The following is a 17,504-nucleotide window of genomic DNA, read 5'->3' on the forward strand; positions in this document are numbered from 1 at the left end:
ATGAGCCGGTCCTTTTCGGAACGTTTCATTTTTACCTGTAACACTTGAAGGCAGGTCAGCAAGCAAACGACCTTGGCTCCCAGCCCCATGTACTTTCCCCATAGCCGAGGCCACCTGACTTCACCTTCCCAGACCAAGCCTGACTCCAGGTTGGTGGGTTGGTCCTGTCTGGCTTGGTTTGGCCCTGATTCTGTGTCCTTGCTCCTTCCTGAGACCCAGAGCATCCACCCTGTCACAGATTCTGAGAGCTGCTGAGGTCAGGGATCCAGCCCCTCACCTGAAGTCTCAGTTAAAGGGAGATTCCTTCATTTAATAAACATTCTCTAGCTAGGCACTGCTAGGCACCATTTTCAGCACTGGGGATACAGCAATGAATAAAGCACAATTCCTGTCCTCTCACAGGGTGTACATTCTGGGGGAGGAAACAGAAACAAACTAGTGACTTTCTGGGGAAAAATAAAGCAGGGAAGGGAAGGGGGATAAGAAATGCTCGAGGAGGGTACGTGTGGGAGGGTGGCCTGGGAAGGCTTCACCAAAGTGTGAGTGAAGGAAGTGAAGGAGCTGCGGGACCCTGGAAAAAGTGTTCAAGGTAGAGGCTTCCCTGGTGGCGCAGTGGTTAAGAATCCGCCTGCCAATGCAGGGGACACAGGTTCGAGCCCTGGTCCGAGAAGATCCCACATGCCACGGAGCAACTAAGCCCGTACGCCACAGCTACTGAGCCTGCACTCTAGAGCCCACGAGCCACAACTACTGAGCCCACGTGCCACAACTACTGAAGCCCACGTGCCTAGAGCCCATGCTCCACAACAAGAGAAGCCACCACAATGAGAAGCCCGCACACTGCGGAGAAGAGTAGTCCCCGCTAGCCCCAACTAGAGAAAGCCCGTGTGCAGCAACGAAGACCCAATGCAGTCAAAAATAAATAAATAAAATAAATAAATTTATTAAAAAAAAGTGTTCAAGGCAGAGGGCACAGCAAGTGCAAAGGCCCTGAGGCAGAAGCATGTCTGACAAAGAGATCCTTGGCTGGAGCACAGGAAGCAAGGGGTAGAGGGGTAGGCAGAGGTCAGGGAGGACCTGGGGCCAGCACACGCAGGCCACTTGTGGGCTGTGGAGGGTGCAGAGTGGGAGTGACAGGGTCTGCTGGTGTTAAACAGGATCATTCTGGTTGCCGGGTTAAGAATACACTGTAGTGGGTAAGGGTGGAAGCAGGAGATTACAGCAGGACACTGTGACAAACCAGATGAATCTTGGCAGTGGTTTGACCCAGGAGGTGGGAAAAATGGGCAGATTCTGGGTATGGTTTTACAGGGTGAGTTGACAGGATTTGTTAATGGAGGTGAGACCGAACCGTTTGGGGCCTGAAGACAGGAAAAATGAAGCTGCCTGTGTAGAGTCTGAACAAGTGATTTTGCTTCCTTCTTTCAAAGTATATCTTTTTTTCTTTGGCCACTCAAAAAACTTTCAAAAAGACATTCAGCGAATGAGCAAATGCACACAGTTTCTCTGCCTATGTTTACATTTCACAACCTTTACGTTATGAACACTTCGGGAGCAAGCTTTTTTTGTTCCAGTTTGGATTTTTAGAGTGGTTTACTGCGGAGTTTATTCTTTATACCTATCCAAAAACCTCCGACTTATTATTATGTATTTAATTTATAGTTTAATCAATTTGTTCCCCAATAAATATAGAGGTAACAAATATTCCCAAAAGCATAATTCAACAGCATCCTTAACCTGGAGTTCACACTAAGATGGGGCTACACAGAGTAGAAATTTAGAAATTTAGGATAGAAAATATGCTGTACTTTTAGGTTTCAAAGTCCAAGAAGAAATGGGTTTGTGAAAAATTATTAGCAAACAAACTTTAAATTTTTAAAAATTAAAATGATCCTCTCCAAGCTACTATTTCATAAATACACACACACATATGCGTGCGCATGCGTGCTTGCTTTTAAAAATATAGGTACACAATAAACAACATGTGGATATACTGCATAAACTCTTAGACCTCAATAAAAATAAATTCAGCTATTAGAAATGAAAATACATGAGATAGAAAAGCACACCTGTTAAAAATATAACTCCTTCAAGTGGAACTGTACCAAATTAAGCAAACTTTCAAAATAATTTCTTTAACAAATATACCAAGAGCCCCAGGAGTCACAGTGGTTCTTCAGCATCTGCTGTGCTGTGTTCTAAGGATGAGTTCATTGGACGCCCAGGTGACCATCACACAGATGGCTGAGACCTGACACAGAGCTCCGGGGAGAAGTCCGGCGGGAAATGCAAGTCTGGGAGTCATCAGCCTATAGATGGTACACAGAGCCACCTTGGGAGTGAGTTTACACAGAGAAAAGGGGACGCCCAGGGGCTGAGCCCTGGGGGCCCTAATGTTTAGAGATCAGGAGATGGTGGGAAATCACCAAAGATGACGAGAAAGTGCTGCTGGCAAAGAAGAGGAGGGTCAAGAAAGATGGCCGCCTGGAAACCAGGAGACAAAGTGTTTCGAGGAGGGTGGAGGGGTCACCTGTGTCAAATGCTGCATGTCAGAAATGAAGAGAAATGAAAACTGACCACGGAATTCTTCAGCGCTGGAGGTCACTGTTGACCTTGATAAGTGCAGCTTTTGAGGTGTGATGAGTCCAGCGCCCCGCTGGCATGAGTCTGAGAGAGGATGGGAGGAGAGATGAGACATGAGCAAGTACAGTCATCACTTTCCGGAGTTTTCCTTTTGAGGAAAACAGAAAAATCTGGCGAATAAGCCCTTTAGTCAAAGGAATGTTTTTAAGGTGGGAAACTTTAAGTTTGGATGTACTGAACTGAATGGGCTAGGAGAGAGGCAGTGGCTGGAGGGATGTATTGGGCGGTACTGGGGAGCTGGGAAGAGATGGGAGTCAGTACCCTTGGACAGGAGCACAGATGGTCCTCCCTCAGTGGCTGAGTCCTGCCATTGGCCGTGGCAGGGTCTGGCGTGGATGCCTTCTGCTGAAGGCCTGAAGGGCTTGGGAGGCAGCCTTGGACAGCCCCATGCCTGTGAGTCACCATACCCACACTCACTGGCTCAGCCCACACCTGGGCTTCTGTCCCCCGCCCTGTATTCCAGTTCCAAGCTGAGGCTGGGCTGCCCCTCTAAACCCACCCTACCCCTTACCCCTTGACAACAGCCACCTTTCTGAGGACTCCCCACCCCAGCTGGGCCTGACCTCCATGGTTTCACCCTCTGATCTCATCATTCCCTTCAGGCCTAAGCACCGACCCCCCCCCACCCCAGCTGGGCCTGGATGACCACTTTTGGCATCCAGGTAGTTCCTATCAATTCTAGCCTCTTCTTCCACACCAGCCCTTTGGGCTGAGCTCTCAGCTTTCCTTGCAACAAGTGAACTTGAGTTAGGACAACACAGGCATTACCCTCAATGAACCGTATAACTTTGTAGGTGTAAAGTCAACGTTCTTGTAACAAAGGAGCCCTTCTAAAACAACCGAGGCAAATGCAGGGATGCTGGGTGAGAAAGTCAACATGCTCTTGATGGGCATCTCCGGAGGCTGCCTGGAAGATGCAGACTGTTCGGGTGTGGAAGGGATGGGGAATGCAGGGCAGGGGCTGTGTGCCGGAAATCAATGCGGTAAATAGGAACGGATGCATAGTGTGGACAAAGCATGGCCCTAGGACCAAAGCCAAGAGGGGACTTGCAGGGGAGACAGGAATGGATTTCAGTACCACTGTTATTCCAGAAGTAACGCAGAGAACTAGGGAGTATGGAGGGATCTGAGAGGTTAGTTAGAGGAGAGGGCTGAGTACTGCCCTTTGGAGGTGGCTAGGATTTGGCAATGGGCAGAGCCCAGCAGGCACAGAAGGTGAAGCACAACAGGGGTGAGTGAGACTGTGGGGCCGGGAAGACCAGCCTGAGTTTCAACCAGATCAGGCAGGTAAGGCGGCCACAGAAGGCTCTGGAGCAGAGGTGTGACAAAGGCAGAACCATGATCAAGGACAGCCAATAGCACCAACATGGGGGCCTGGAGACAGGGGGTAAGAGCCATGGTACAGGGAGTGCAGAGAGACCACCTCTGAGTCATGGACCACTAGGTGTGGACACCAGACTTTGGGGACTAATTGGAAGGGGGAGGGTTGGGGGAGAAGAAGGTGTCCAAGATGACACTAAGGTTTTGAGTGTGAAGGGCTGGGCACATCATCTGGGCTCTGGATGTGGAAGGAGATGTCGTTGGTGGCAATTGGAGGGCTTGGTCCAACTCATGCTGAGTTCGAGGCGCCCTAGTCTCCCAGGCAGAGGTGCCTGGGAGGCATCAGAAGCAATGGTCTATAGTTCAGGAGTGAGGTCCTAGCTGGAGACTCAGATTTAGTGTCCTTGGCACAGTGAGGTTTGAAGCCAAGGAGGTGGATGACAGCGACCAGGGAGACCACTCAAGGTCAGAAGAAACCAGTCCGACTGACCAGGTGCATGAGTCACCATTATACCCAGACTGCCGACCGACCCACCTTTCCTCTCTGCCTGTCCCAGTCTCATGCACCCTCCAGGCCTAGCCCTCCCCCTCCAGGAAGCCATCTCTGGCTACTCCAGCCTTGGGAGTCCTTGCCTGCTGTGAGCATCTCAATATTGGGGGTCCACACCTCAGCACCGGGCCTTGTGCTGCACCTGAACCAAGCTCCTTGAGAGGAGAACCACAGTTTACCCCCTTGGCTCTGGGCATCTTCTGACACAGAGCACCCATAAGGCACTGAATAAATAGCTCCTCCTGGATGGACTGAGCGATTGATCAACTGCTGGGTTGGACGTCAAGAAGAATAGTAAGGAGACTAGTGATGAGAAGACTCCTGCCTCTTGGACTCATCCAGCATCTATTCTTGCTGTCTGGTCTCTTGACTCATGGTCATGAATTAGATCTATATGGATCAACCTGACTACATCTCAGAACACCACTGAGTAGAAACAACAAGTTGCAGATGTATGGTAATCCTCTGGAGTAGTCAGTGCTATCTACCAAAGAGCCCTGGTCCTCCCCTGTGCATGGAAGGGCTGTGCTTCCCCCCCTCTCAGGGACCTGGGTGAGGCCTGCGGTTTGCTCTGGCAGATGAGATGGGAGCAGAAGCTTCTGGGTGGAAGCCTGAAGAGTCAGTGCACAAGGCACCACTGTCCCATATTACCCTCTCGGCCTTGGCTGGCCTGGATCTCTGAGTGACTCCCAGGAACAGAACCCCATTGCAGACCCTTGTCAAACAGGTATTGGAGTGAAGTACAAATACTTGCTGTGTTAAAAAAAAAACACAAAAGAAAGAAAGAAAAAAAGGGAAGGGAGGGAGGGGGAGGGGAGGGAGGGAGGGAGTGGGGAGGGGAGGGAGGGAGGAAAGAAGGAAGGAAGGAAGGAAGGAGGGAAGGAATGGGCCTAAGGCAAAGTCCTGATGACCTCAGGTGGGTCTGCCTGAAGGGTCTATTCAGTGTTTCTGGGTGGGGGCACCCTTGGCATTTTGGGTGGGACAAGTGGTTCTGTGGTTGGTGATAGGATGGTCACATACCCAGCCCTGTCCATGAAATGCCAGAGGTGCCCGCAGTTCTGTGACAACCCAAACTCTCATGCCCACATTTGCAAATGCTCCTGGGGGTGACACCAGCCCCAAGAGAGCTGTAAATGTTGAGGGGTCACCAGAAGGGAAGGTGGGAGGTACAGAGGGGGCCCAGATGGGACGGCGGGGCTGCAGGAGAAGATGACCTGACCGGCGGCATTACATAACCCCCCCCCACCAAAGTGCTCAAATTAGATGTGACAAGTAGAGACAGTGAGGATGATGTTCTTCGCAGCTGACAGACAGAGTGAGATTATCCTGGAGGGGATAAAAGCGATGGACGCAATAGTGAAAAAATGCTCCGATGCCCATTTGTCAGCACCATGAACTGCAGCCTTTACACGGGGCAGCAACAGGATTCCCTGACAATCCACGAAGTATGTAATTATCCTCTTTTACAGATGGGAAGCAGAGCTGGAGAGGTGAGGGGATTGTCTGAGTGGAACAGGTAAGTGGGAGAGCTGCTCGGGGGCAGGGATGCTGGACCTGGGAAGAGAGGGAGATTCTGAACAGAGCAGCTAGGATTAAATGATGACCTGGGTGGGACGGTGGGGGTAGGTTACAGTGAGGACCCCTGCCTAGGCTGTAGGAAGAGGACAAGGGGACTCAGGTGTGGCCTTCACCTTTCAGCTGAAGGTAGACCGTGTGGCAGAGACTCCGGTGGCTGAAGCTGTAAACTAACTGCGGTGGGGAGAGGCTCCTGCCAACTGCCCTTTCGGGGGCTCAGGCTTCCTGGGGGCAAATGAGGGCAGCAGGGAGCCGCCTGGAACCAGATCTCCAGTCTGGGGGGGGACAGTTGCCTCTCAGGGCAGAAACAAACCCCCTCCTTCATGGCCGCTAACACTCAGCCACCCCCTGGGGCCCCACAGATGGTCCTTGAAACTGCTGGGAGAAGGCTGTGACCCATGCACCAATCCCAGGATGAAGTCTTATGTGGCCTTTGGAGGACCCCAATGATGTGAGAACACAGAGACACACGGGGGCGCTCTAACCAAGTAGCAGAAGAGGATACCCGTCAGTCCCCAGATGGAAAGAGGGCAGATATTTAGAAAAACCTCTGGTCTAGTGTTTCTCAGTGGATCAGTTCCTGGAACTCTGAAAAGGATATTTCTCCCCCCGGGGGACGTGTCCCTGCCACTGCAGGATGTCTGCCCTCCCTGACCCCCTCCCTGTCACTATGACGACCCAAACCCCCAAGTTCAGTTTCCAAACACTCCCTCTCCTGAGAGCCCCTGCTGGTGAGTGCCACCGGAGGATGCCCACTGGTGGCCTTGGGGAGCTGGGTAGTGTCTGCTCTCCCAGCGCCACAGAGGAATCCAGCACCTCCCACTTTGACCTTGTGAGTGAGGCACCTGCAGGTGCTGGAGGATCGTAGGTCCCATAACATTCCGCGTTGGCTGGGGCTCATGGGGACCATCCTCCTTGGGAGGTAGGTTTTCCTCCGTGCTGTTATCCCTCAGGACTGGGCAGGACGAGGGCTGCATTGATCACACTGGGGACACAGACACAGGACCCTGAGACAGACACCACGGGACCTGCGTACAGACACCCACGTCCCAAGAAGCACACACGTGGTCACAAAGAACACAGCTTGCACAACACTTCCACAAAGCAGGTCTGAAACCAGACAGCCTGCTGGAGCCCGGGGAGCCCCACAGTTGAGAGTTCTGAGATGTTTCTATCATTAGGTTTACAAAGACAAAGCACCAACGGTGAAAAACCAGGGGTGTTATTCTAAATATTTACCAACCGACGAGTCCTGGACTCCGGCCAGTCAGAACAGAGACCGGTGTACACAGCTGGTATGTGCAGTGCGCTATCAGCCCTGTAAACAGCCTTGTCAGCAGATCCCGAGTCCCCCTGTGGGACATCAGGCCTGCCATGGTGGCTGCTTAGGCAGGACAGAGGTGACTTTTGGGGAACATACACCAAGGTTAACAGCAGTCCGGAAAGGACCTGGGAGAATCACTATCAATCCCAATGCGGGGTCTAGGAACCCAGACAGCATGTGAGGAAAGAGGGGCTGGGGGAAGACCCAGGCGGCTCCAGTCCCCAGCACATACCTGGCATACCCCACCCCCAACCAAGGAGCCCGCACTCCTTAACAGAGGTGGTCAGCGAGTCCCACAAAGATGGCACCTCCTGGAAGGCTGGAAGCCCAGGGCTCCTGTGGGCACAGCCCTGCCCGTTGAGATGCTCACCACCTCTGAACACAGATGACACCTCCCCCAGCTCTCGGGCGGGCGCGAGCTCTTACTTCATGGGAAGCAGACATTGCAAACCAAAGGTGATTCTTACCCTCCTTCGAAGATTTTGATCCTCGCCGGCTCCCCTCTCTTGGAGGCAGGAGCGTCCTCCTCCGGCTTCCCTCGCTTCTCCTCTTCCTTCTCCACTCTAGCTATCTCTTTCTGGCCTTCCGGGGAAACCAGCGAAGGGAGGCGAACCTGGCCCACCGCAGGAACGACAAAATCATGGCTGGTTAACAGGTGGTCATGGAATGATGCCTTTGATGGCATCACACACCTACACTTCATCTTCCCTCTACCCAGTGAAGAGGTGCTGTTAGCCCCACTTTACAGAAGGAGGGAAACAGATCCTCAGAGAGGTGAAGTCAGAACTGGGACTCTGACCAGGTCTTTTTCAGGGGAAGACCAGGCCTTCCCATGAGAGCTGCGTTTGCTCTCTTTTTCACACTAGTCTAGGGGCTTCTGGGGACAGGTCCTCATCTTGGTGTCCTCGGTCACACCAGCCTCAGAGAAGGCATTTGAGGAAGGCTGAATACATAAATGAAGGCTCCACCTTTGGAGATTAACCAGCCCAATTCTCTTTTATAGATGAGAAAGTCAAGGTCACACAGCAAGTTAAGGGCATTGCTGGGAGCAGAACGCAGGTCTCCTGAAGGCCCTGACCAATAGCACCCCCCACAGTCCCTCGCTCCCGAGCCAGACACAGAGAAGCTGTGCCGCCCACTGATGGGCATGGGCCTGGCGGGCGTGCATCTCAGGGAACCTGTTCTCTTCAAGAGATAAGGGCCTCGGTGGTGAGAGCTGGCTGGATAACATGTCCCCTAGATCCTCTGATGGTGGCAGGGGTGGGTGCACCCTTTAATAGGGAGCAGCGATGCTGGGCTGGGGGCTGGGGCCAGCAGTGAGATTCTTATCCTACTTCATGCCACTGTCATTAAGGTCACAAGGAACTGCACTGCTGACAGCTGACAGGAGGAGCAACCCTGTCTCCCGGTGCTGGGACAATCTAAGGACAGAAGTCCCTGTGCCAGTCACCACACCTGCCCCTACCAGGATGGGCTGGGGCTGAGCAGAAAGGTAGCTGGTTGGGAATCAGGGAATCTGAGTTCTAGCACCACATAGGCCACTGCATGCTGAGCCACCCTTGGGTGAATTACTTCACCTCTCTGGGCCTCAGAGTCTGAGGGGATTAGACCATCTTGGAGATTCATTCCAGGGTCAATTTCTATGACTCAGTGACCCCCCCACCAAAAAAAAATCTCTTCGGAATTGGAGATGGGGAGTGGAAACCAAGTGAAGCTATGGACTGCTGCTTTGGCAGAAGGCAGGTGATTTTATGCAATATCCAGGGATTTCCAGAGCATGCTGTTTTCACTTCCATCTCAGCCTGCCATCTGGGCCATCCATGGAAGGACCAAGAGGCTTCCCCCAGGCTGATGAATGACTTCTGTCTCACAACCAGCTGTGAGGTCAGGGCCAAGCTAGAGGAGGCTGGTTTTGGTGACAGGAGCCACTCTACCAGGAAACACTGTTGGAATTGAGCAGGGGACCAGGGATCCACTTTAGCTTTTAATGATAATAATGTGAATAACTGCAGATAATGATGATCAAGTGCCAATGTGCCAACCACTGTTTTAAACACACTTTGCATATTTTAACTCATTTAACTACCTCTACAGTCCTATGAGCCAAGTATTATTATTGTCTCTATTTTATAGATGAGGAAACCAAGGTGCAGAGAGGTTAAGTAATTGGCTCAAGGTCAGTTAGTAAATGAGATAGTGGGATTCAAATTCGGGCAACTTGGCACTGAAGCCCTTGCTCTTAATCTCTTTGCAATAGTGCATGTGGTTGTCAAAATGATCCCCAAAGAGAAAAAAGGAAGGAGAAACCTGGGGGATGAAATGTGGCTGCAAAGTGAACTCTTGTATAAGCTTGGGTTTCTCCAGGGCTTAAAATTGAAAAAAAATGTACGTGACCAAACTCAAACCTGATTGGGTGGCCTAGACCTGCACAAAGATGGTTAGGAAGAGCTTTGAAATGCTGATATAGCCCAAAGGGCCTTTTCAGAGCTACTAACAGGGAATGGAAGCTATGGGATGACAAATGTCAGCTCAGTATAATAGGGAACTTTCTTAAAGCACTGTCCCAAGATGGGCTGGGCTGTACTAAGAGGTGGTGAGTGCCCAGTCACTGGACATATGCAAGTAGAGACCAGAGAGAAGTGTAATTATAGAAAGGCATCAATCAGTGGGCCATGCAGTTACACTAATGGACCAGACTGGTGAGCTTCTGGTAGGAAACATGCCAGTGAATCAAATGGAATATTCCAGGAAAAAGTGTGCATGGTTCAGCTCATTTTAGGAAAGCAGCATTTTGAACAAATGATTGTCAAACCCAGTTAAGCCAAATTAACTCTTTGTTTTTCTTAAACCACCTTTCAGTGTTCAATCATTAAAGCAGAGGAGGAGTCCTGAGCATCCAAAAGAAATTTGGAGTGAGATCTAGTTTTGAATCCGGGATATTTACTGTGTGGGGGGCCTTGTGCAAGTTACCTGACTTCTTTATGCTTTGGTCTCTTTATCAATCATATAGTGATATAGAACCCTGTCAAGGTGGTTGTGAGGATAAAAGTAACACTGAGCACAGTACCTGGTACATAGTAAGTGCGCTATAAGTTCTAAGTGTGAATATAATTTCAACAGCATCTTGGGAGTAGCCATAGCCAGTAAGAGACACTGGAGAGAAAATCTGTCATGATGTTTATGGCAAAAGTGGAAACCTCATTTAAGGATGTCTGTAGACTGACAAGGATATTTAGAGAATAAATTTGGGAACCAGTTTGGTGAAGAATATCCAGTAGAGCTAAGGATAAATTCAATGCACAAAAGTCACTCAATAAAAGAGCAGGATACAAATATAGGAGAAGTCATCGAACATAGTTTTGTTCATTTATCTACAATAGGAATTTAGGGGACTTATTTGGTCAAAGAATCTGGTCTGAAGACACACTAATGAACATCTCTAAACTTGCAGTCACTTTTAAGGTTTTCTTTCCTCAAATAATTGAAAGAAGAAAAATAGACTCTCTGGAGTCAGACAGGTTTGGGTTCAAATTCTGGGTGTGCCAAATATTTATCCTGTGACCTGGACCTCTCTCACCTTCTGACACTCAGTTCCCTCATCTACAGAATGAAGATGATACTGCTCCCTCACAGGTGGAGATGAGTATCAACTGGATTCAAGGGCACAGAGCAATGCCTGGCACAGTGAGGCTACTCAACCAATAAGACCAATTGTTATTCCACAAATATCAAGTCAGCATAGCACATCATGGCCTAAATCCTTATGCTGGCCTTGTCAGGATATGGAGGTGTCACGGTCTTAAGCAAACTTGGAATTATCAAATGTCAATCTTCCTGAACTTGCAGGGATCAGTTCATTTTATGCCTCCTGATGCAGCCTCAAGTCAGAGGCAATGGAGGAGTAAACATGAGCCCTTAGCCGGGGCTGTGCACTACCACCAGCATAGATGAGTCAAGCTGTGACATTGCCACCTACTGGTAAAGAGGGATACTGCAGCCAAGCTCTATTTGCTCTCCTATTCACAGAAAAGAAAGAAAGAATATTTCAGGAGTCATTTGTGTCAAATTCTAGACTCTCTGACAATGGGAAGATTTCAAGTGGCACCAGAGAACAGAAATAGTAGATGTGAAGAATAGGAAAAGACTAACCAGACAAAGGAGAACTGTATGTTGGAGTGGCAGTTTTCCATCTGTCTTTTGGCTGAGATTGTGTCTTTGATTTTTCAACAGAAGCTAAATGGGAAAGTGGATCACTTTAAAGCCCACTTTATTGAAATGTATCTCGTCCAATGATATAAGGGACACTGACAAAGAAACCCAATAAATAAGGTGATCAGTCACAGCTGATAGAGAGGAAATCTGCCCACTCAGTTGGCTCTCACTTTGCAAATGGAACTTGAGGAGAACGTGGCTTTAAAAGCTCAGCAAAGACTTTTAACATCAGTGGGGAGAAGAAAAACAAGGCTGAACTCACCTCTGTCATGCGGGGCTTGCGGGAGCTGGATGGCACAAGCCTTCCTGTCTCAGGATGCGGAGCTGTGGCCATGGTGTATGTCTCTTTGCTCACCTTCTGCTTAGACCTCAGGAGGGACAAAGCAGCTTTAGTGGAAACCCCCGGAAGGTTGGGGTTGTACAAACTTATGCACCAACCAGCGTAAACAGAGGACCTCCTATCTGCATGCTGGATGTGATTTGGCTTAATGTAGTTTAAATAGCACCAACTGACATTAGTGGTCGTGTGGAGGCTGGGGAACTGCAGTACCTTCTTTGAGTCCGTACCTTCTTGCAACTTGGCTGGCCTGGGGGACGTTTCTGACAGAGGCTGTGAGCTGAGAGGTGCCAGTGGAGGGAGGTCAGGTTGTTCCTTGGAATCTTCTTTCTTCACACTCAGTGGGAGCAACCCTCTTCGGTGAGGTTTACCAGACGGCTGGGCATATTCCTTCAAAGCCTCTGAGCCCGGGGTTGTCACACGGGGCAATGAGGGCTGAGGAAGGGGAGGAGTTTCCTTTGGGTCGGATGGATCTGAGGACAGGCTGGACAGTGTTTCTACTTCCCTCCTGCCCTGGCCCTGGCTGCCCAAGTGGGACTTCTCTAGTCTCCTGCTATCCTCGGTGCTGCTAAGCACCACACTGCACGGTTTCACCAGCTCGAGTTTTTCATCTGCCTTGGAAGCCTCCTCTTCCTTTACTCTTTTTTGCTGCTGGGTTTCCATGGTAAGTTCAAGGCTGCCAGCTGGTGAAAGGACACGTTTGCTTCCCCCAACTGTTGATGAACTCCCCTCCAGGCTCAAGACACTCTCTGATGACAGGGAAGTGCCTTTTCTTTCAGGTAATGTCACAGGCACTCTCAGGTATGGAGTCAGGAAACCTCTGCTTTGCTCTTCACTTACCCCAGCCGGTCTGGGCCCAACCTCGTACACATCTGCCCCACACACAGTCGTCCCCTTGCATGAGGGCTCCTCAAACTTGGGAAGAGCCACAGTTGCTGAGCTGCCCTGGGACTGGGTGACCAGGATCTGGGAAAGAGTGGTGTACATGGCGCTCCCATAGGATGGCATGTTGGTCTGGATGCGGACAGGCACAACCAGAGACACCATGGTGTCTGGACAGGCAGGCAGGGCCAGCGGAGGGGCTGACGTGGGTGCTGAGCAGCTGGATGGGAGAGCCACGGGGGGCAGCTGGATGTCACTGCTGTACTCTGTGCTGGGGGAGAGGCCAGGGGTTCCTGTTGCCAGTGTGGCCAGGCTAGTTTTGATCTGGGGTACATGGCTTTCCACATCACCAGGGAGCTGAAGGGCAAACTGGGATTGAAGAGGCAGGAAAAACCCAGAAGAAAGTGCTGAGGAGGCAGGGTAAGGCATGGGGAGAAATGAAGGGGGCTGCCGGAAGGGGATGTTGGCTGGGTGAGGCATGAGCTGGGGGAGGTGGAACTGGCCTGGGTGCAGAACAGTCGGTTGGAGAGGAAGTGGGGGGGCTTGAAATAAGGAGGGAGGAAGCGGGGGCATGGAGTACGGTGTGGAGAGCAGGCTGGACATGGCCTGGGTGGAGAAGAACTCTGAAGACTGCCCTGGCTCATGCTGTAGGAGGTGCTGGAAGGAGAAAAGGGAGACGGGCGGGGGCAGGTACGGCTTCTCCTGCAAGGGGAGCTGAGCAACGGGGTGGGGGAACACCTGCAGTGCTTCTGTGTAGGGTGGAGTGGCTCCCAGCGCGGGTCTGTCCTGCACCTGGCTCTTGCCTCCCGGGTGCCCGCTGTGTGAGGTGGCCGCAGAGGAAATCGGGGGCAATGGGCTTTTGGCTGAAGATTTACTGGATGAGGGCTTTGGTTCCTCACTCTCCTGTCTTCCCTTGTGGGTGGCCTCTGGCTCAGTTTCGGGAGGCCTGCTCAGAGAGGCCTGTCTCACCAAAAAGCATTTTCTTCTCTCTGCTGGGGCTGCTGAGGCTGCTGGGGCCGCTGGAGCTGTTGGGGCTGGTGCAGAAGGGCCTGTCAAGGACAAGCTGCCGTAGTCGAAGGATTTGCTGCGTGTCTCGGTCATATGAGTGGAGTGGGAAACATTGGGGCTCTGCTCTGAGGCTGACCTCCGCATCTCACGGGTGTGCGGGTGGTGGCTGGGGACAGTTAGCATGTGGGTGCCCAAGGGTTTGGAGCGTGTGTCGGACGAGGGCCCGGCAGCCTCAGCTTTTCCGTGGTCATCCCTCTCGAAGGAGGCGGAGCGGCTGGACCCGCTCAGAGAGACACTGCTCTCCTGGCTCGGGCTGCGAGACAGAGGCATGGAGGACTCAAAGCTGGACTCCCCAGATGACTGGGCCATCTCTGCCAGGCGCAGTCTCTTCTTCTTGGGTGGCAGCTTCTCTGCTGGGAGCTGGGCAAGTGTCTGGCTGCGCTGGGGCCACTGGAACTCCTCCGTCTTCTCGGGCTCCTTAGGGGGCGGCTCCGGCTCTGTGTCTGGACGGTTGGGCTCCTCGGTCACCAGGATCTCGGGAACCTGAATGTTGGGCTGACGGACCAACCTGGGCTGCAGGGAGTGAGCCGAGCGTCCATGCGGGGTGGGCGGGGGCGATGAGAACGGGGCCGCAGACCTGTCTTCCCCTTCCAAGCCGCTGGGCTGCTCCAGAGAGTCGGATTTCTCAAAGGAGCTGGTGTGCTGGATGACAGAAATTTCTTTGGACGTGGTTCTCCTCTCCTTCCCTGATTCTGAACTGGACCCTGGCTTGGGAGTCCTTGGCTGGAAGCTGGCGGATCCCTCCAGGGAGGGCACTGACTTACTCGGCTCTGCTGGTGACTTGGTGGATTCCAAGGGAAGGTTCCGAGCAGCCTCCGATGGCCCGGGGCTGCTGAACTGACTCTCTGTGGACTCAAAGGCGGGAGGCTCCTCCTCGTCTCCGAGGCTCTTCTCTTTCCTCCTCTTCCTCAGTGGAGTGAGCTCCAAGGTGGTCCCCAGTTTGTAATGCATCATCTGGGACCAGGGCTCGTGCTCTGCCTGGCTCTTTTCGGCTTCCGGAGACGCGTGAGCACCTGCGGTGACTGGCTTTGCCATCTGAAGCTCCGAGCAGTAGTACTTTTTATGCGCTTCGTAGTTGTCCCTTTTCTTGTACCGAGCACCACATATGTTACATTCATAGATCACCCCTTTTGTTTTCAAACCCTTCTTGGTCTTTTTGGTGAGGTCGCTTTCCCTGGGTTCCGGTTCATCTGCGGGTTTGGAGGCTGCCTCTTTGCTGCTGCTCGGCCCCGCCTCCTCAGAACTGTACTCCCCGCCCAAAGGTAGTTCGATGGCCGGCTGACGCTTGAGCATCCGGGGGTGGGAGGTAAACAGTTGACTGCTGCGGCTCAGGGCTTCCGAGTCGGCGACGTGGTCGTCGAAGGAGTAGCTGCCTCGGAAGGTGTGTGGGGGGGTACTGAGGGTGCAGGTGGCAGAAGGCATTGAGTGGCTTCTCAGCAGAGGCACAGGGGGGGTGGTGCTGGGCGGGTGCTGGAGGCTCAGCAGTGATTGTTCGGGCTTCGTTTTCTCGCTGTGGGAGGACAGGGGCTCCCGGTAGAGGCTGGATTTGGGCGACTCCATGCTGCTCCGCCGTGACAGGGAGCTCCTCCTGGGCTTCACGCTGTCTATCTCGCTGGTGTCCACCACGGCCTCATTGATGGTGATGAGCTTGGTGATGTGCTCGATCACCTGCGTCCGGGGCACAGACAGAGGCACCAGGCTGGGCTTGTCTTCGGTGGGCAGGGGCAAGAGGGGCTGCGTGGAGGTGGCCGTCAGCATGGCAGTCCGCTGCCCGATCCGCCCGCACTTACCGAAGATGATCTCGGCATAGGACCTGGCGTTGGTGTTTGGGGGGCTGACCTGCTGCTCGGCGCTCTCGGAGCGTGAGAAATACCCAGATTCAGTGCTCCCTTTGCTGCCCGGGCTCAGGAACGCCTGCTCGTCGATCACCTTCTTCCTCTCGCTCAAGCGGAGGGCCAGCTTCTGCTTTATCGTGTGGGTGTCTTCGGGTTTATGGCTCAGGGGGTGTTCGGATGAGGCTTCTGCAAAGGGAGCAGGGTCCTCGAGCGACGGGGCTGAGCTGGACTGGGACAAGGAACAGCGTTCGTGGCTGGAACCCTGGCTCCCAGAGCTGTACAAACCGCTGGACAGGAGGGGGTGCTTGGGCCTCGGCGACAGCTCTGCGGGGTGAGTGGACGTGCCGCCCGTTTCCTCTTCCGAATCTGTGCTTTCCCCCTCAGTGGGTTCCTCAAACTCTTCCCCAGGGATCCTCTCCATCTCCAGCCCTGGGGGGTACATCTCTCCGCCCATTCCCGAGGCCAGGCCGGCTTTGATGCGGTGGGCATGGGACTTCCTGTGCTTGTAGAGGTTACTCTTGGTCTTGAAGGAGAAGCCGCAGGGGCCACAGGGGTAGGGCCTCTCACCTGTGTGCGAGCGGATGTGTTTCTGGAGCACACTGGGCTTGGCACAGGGGCGGCTGCAGTATTGGCATATGTACTTGCCCGGCTTCTGTGGTTTCCTCTCCTTCTTGTGTGACTCTTCTGTGGGCTTCAAGGAGACCTGCGACGGACGGGGCACAAAGACTTTGGGGATGCCAGGCAGGTCCTCGGGAGGAATGATGGAAGCATGGGAAGGGAGGAGCTGGCTCTGAGGATGGAGCCCAGGGCTCACAAAAGAGCCTGAGGGTCCGGGTCTCATGGGGTCAACCAGCTGCCACGTGGACCCCTCCAGGAGATGCTCGGGTTTGCCGGGCGACATGAATGCTGGTGTCAGAGGGTGCTGCGGAATCTGCGAGATGTGGACCGAGGCTTCGATGGAGGACCTCTTGGGGGGATTCTGCGGCTGGCCTGTTTTCTCCTGAGAGCCTTCCCTAAGAACCGATGAGGAGCCTGGGAAGGGCTGTGGGGCTAGGAGCTCTTGGAAGGGGCCCTCTTGGGTGGCAGCCGTGCTGCTGCCTGGGTACGGGGCGCTGGATGAGACACTGGTCTGAATGGCCTCTCCTTTGGTCAGCCGCTTCCGGGGACTTCCCTCAGCCTTCTTGGTGCCCTTGACACTTTGTTCAGGATCCATGACCTCCACGGGACTTCAGATGCTATTCAGGGAAGGTCGGGGCAGGCCGCATTTACGAATAATCCAAGCGTCCCAAGGAGGCGTCTGGCTTGGGCCACATTGGTCAAGAGCTATGGAAGCCAAACCCAAGATGGTTTTGGGAGTTTTTTTGCAAGTGTCACTGGGTGCTAGTGGACTCAGAGCAGGTCATCAGGGCCCAGACTATTCACGTCCGTGAGGCATGGCCCTCTACTTTGCAGACAGAAAACGCGCCAGCACTTTCTGCCTGAATGTCTGTCGTGGAAACGTCATGAAGGATGTCAGTGTTGCCATTGTATTGTTTCAGTTGGCAGTGGCAAGTGGCCCCCCACAAGTCCCCTGTGTGCTACGTGAACCGTTGACGGCTGGAGACGGCTGTGTGCATGGCCCAGGCATCCCTGGTCCCCGCACGAGAGAAGCCACGCTGGACGCCGCGGGCAGCTCCGTCCCGCCTCTTCTCCCCTTTTGTCCCGTGTTGGAGATGAACGGCCGCGGAGGGGAATTCACGCTCTTCTACTTGACAAGAG

General features: G+C 53.0%; 1 protein-coding gene across 2 annotated transcripts in view; it reads right to left on the reverse strand.

Annotated features, from left to right (window-relative positions):
• HIVEP3 (HIVEP zinc finger 3) overlaps positions 1 to 17,504 on the reverse strand; it is a 129,766-nt gene that overhangs the window by 41,437 nt on the left and 70,825 nt on the right. For both annotated transcript variants that reach the window (XM_060089630.1, XM_060089629.1), the window contains exons 3-4: positions 11,887 to 17,490; positions 7,880 to 8,025 (exon numbers count right to left, since the gene is read on the reverse strand). In XM_060089630.1, the coding sequence (XP_059945613.1) occupies positions 7,880 to 8,025; positions 11,887 to 16,959 (5,219 nt within the window). In that variant the 5' untranslated portion in view covers positions 16,960 to 17,490. The remainder of the gene's footprint in view (positions 1 to 7,879; positions 8,026 to 11,886; positions 17,491 to 17,504) is intronic.

The sequence above is a fragment of the Mesoplodon densirostris genome, chromosome 2 (assembly GCF_025265405.1).
Source record: "Mesoplodon densirostris isolate mMesDen1 chromosome 2, mMesDen1 primary haplotype, whole genome shotgun sequence".
Classification (NCBI taxonomy): Eukaryota; Metazoa; Chordata; class Mammalia; order Artiodactyla; family Ziphiidae; genus Mesoplodon; species Mesoplodon densirostris.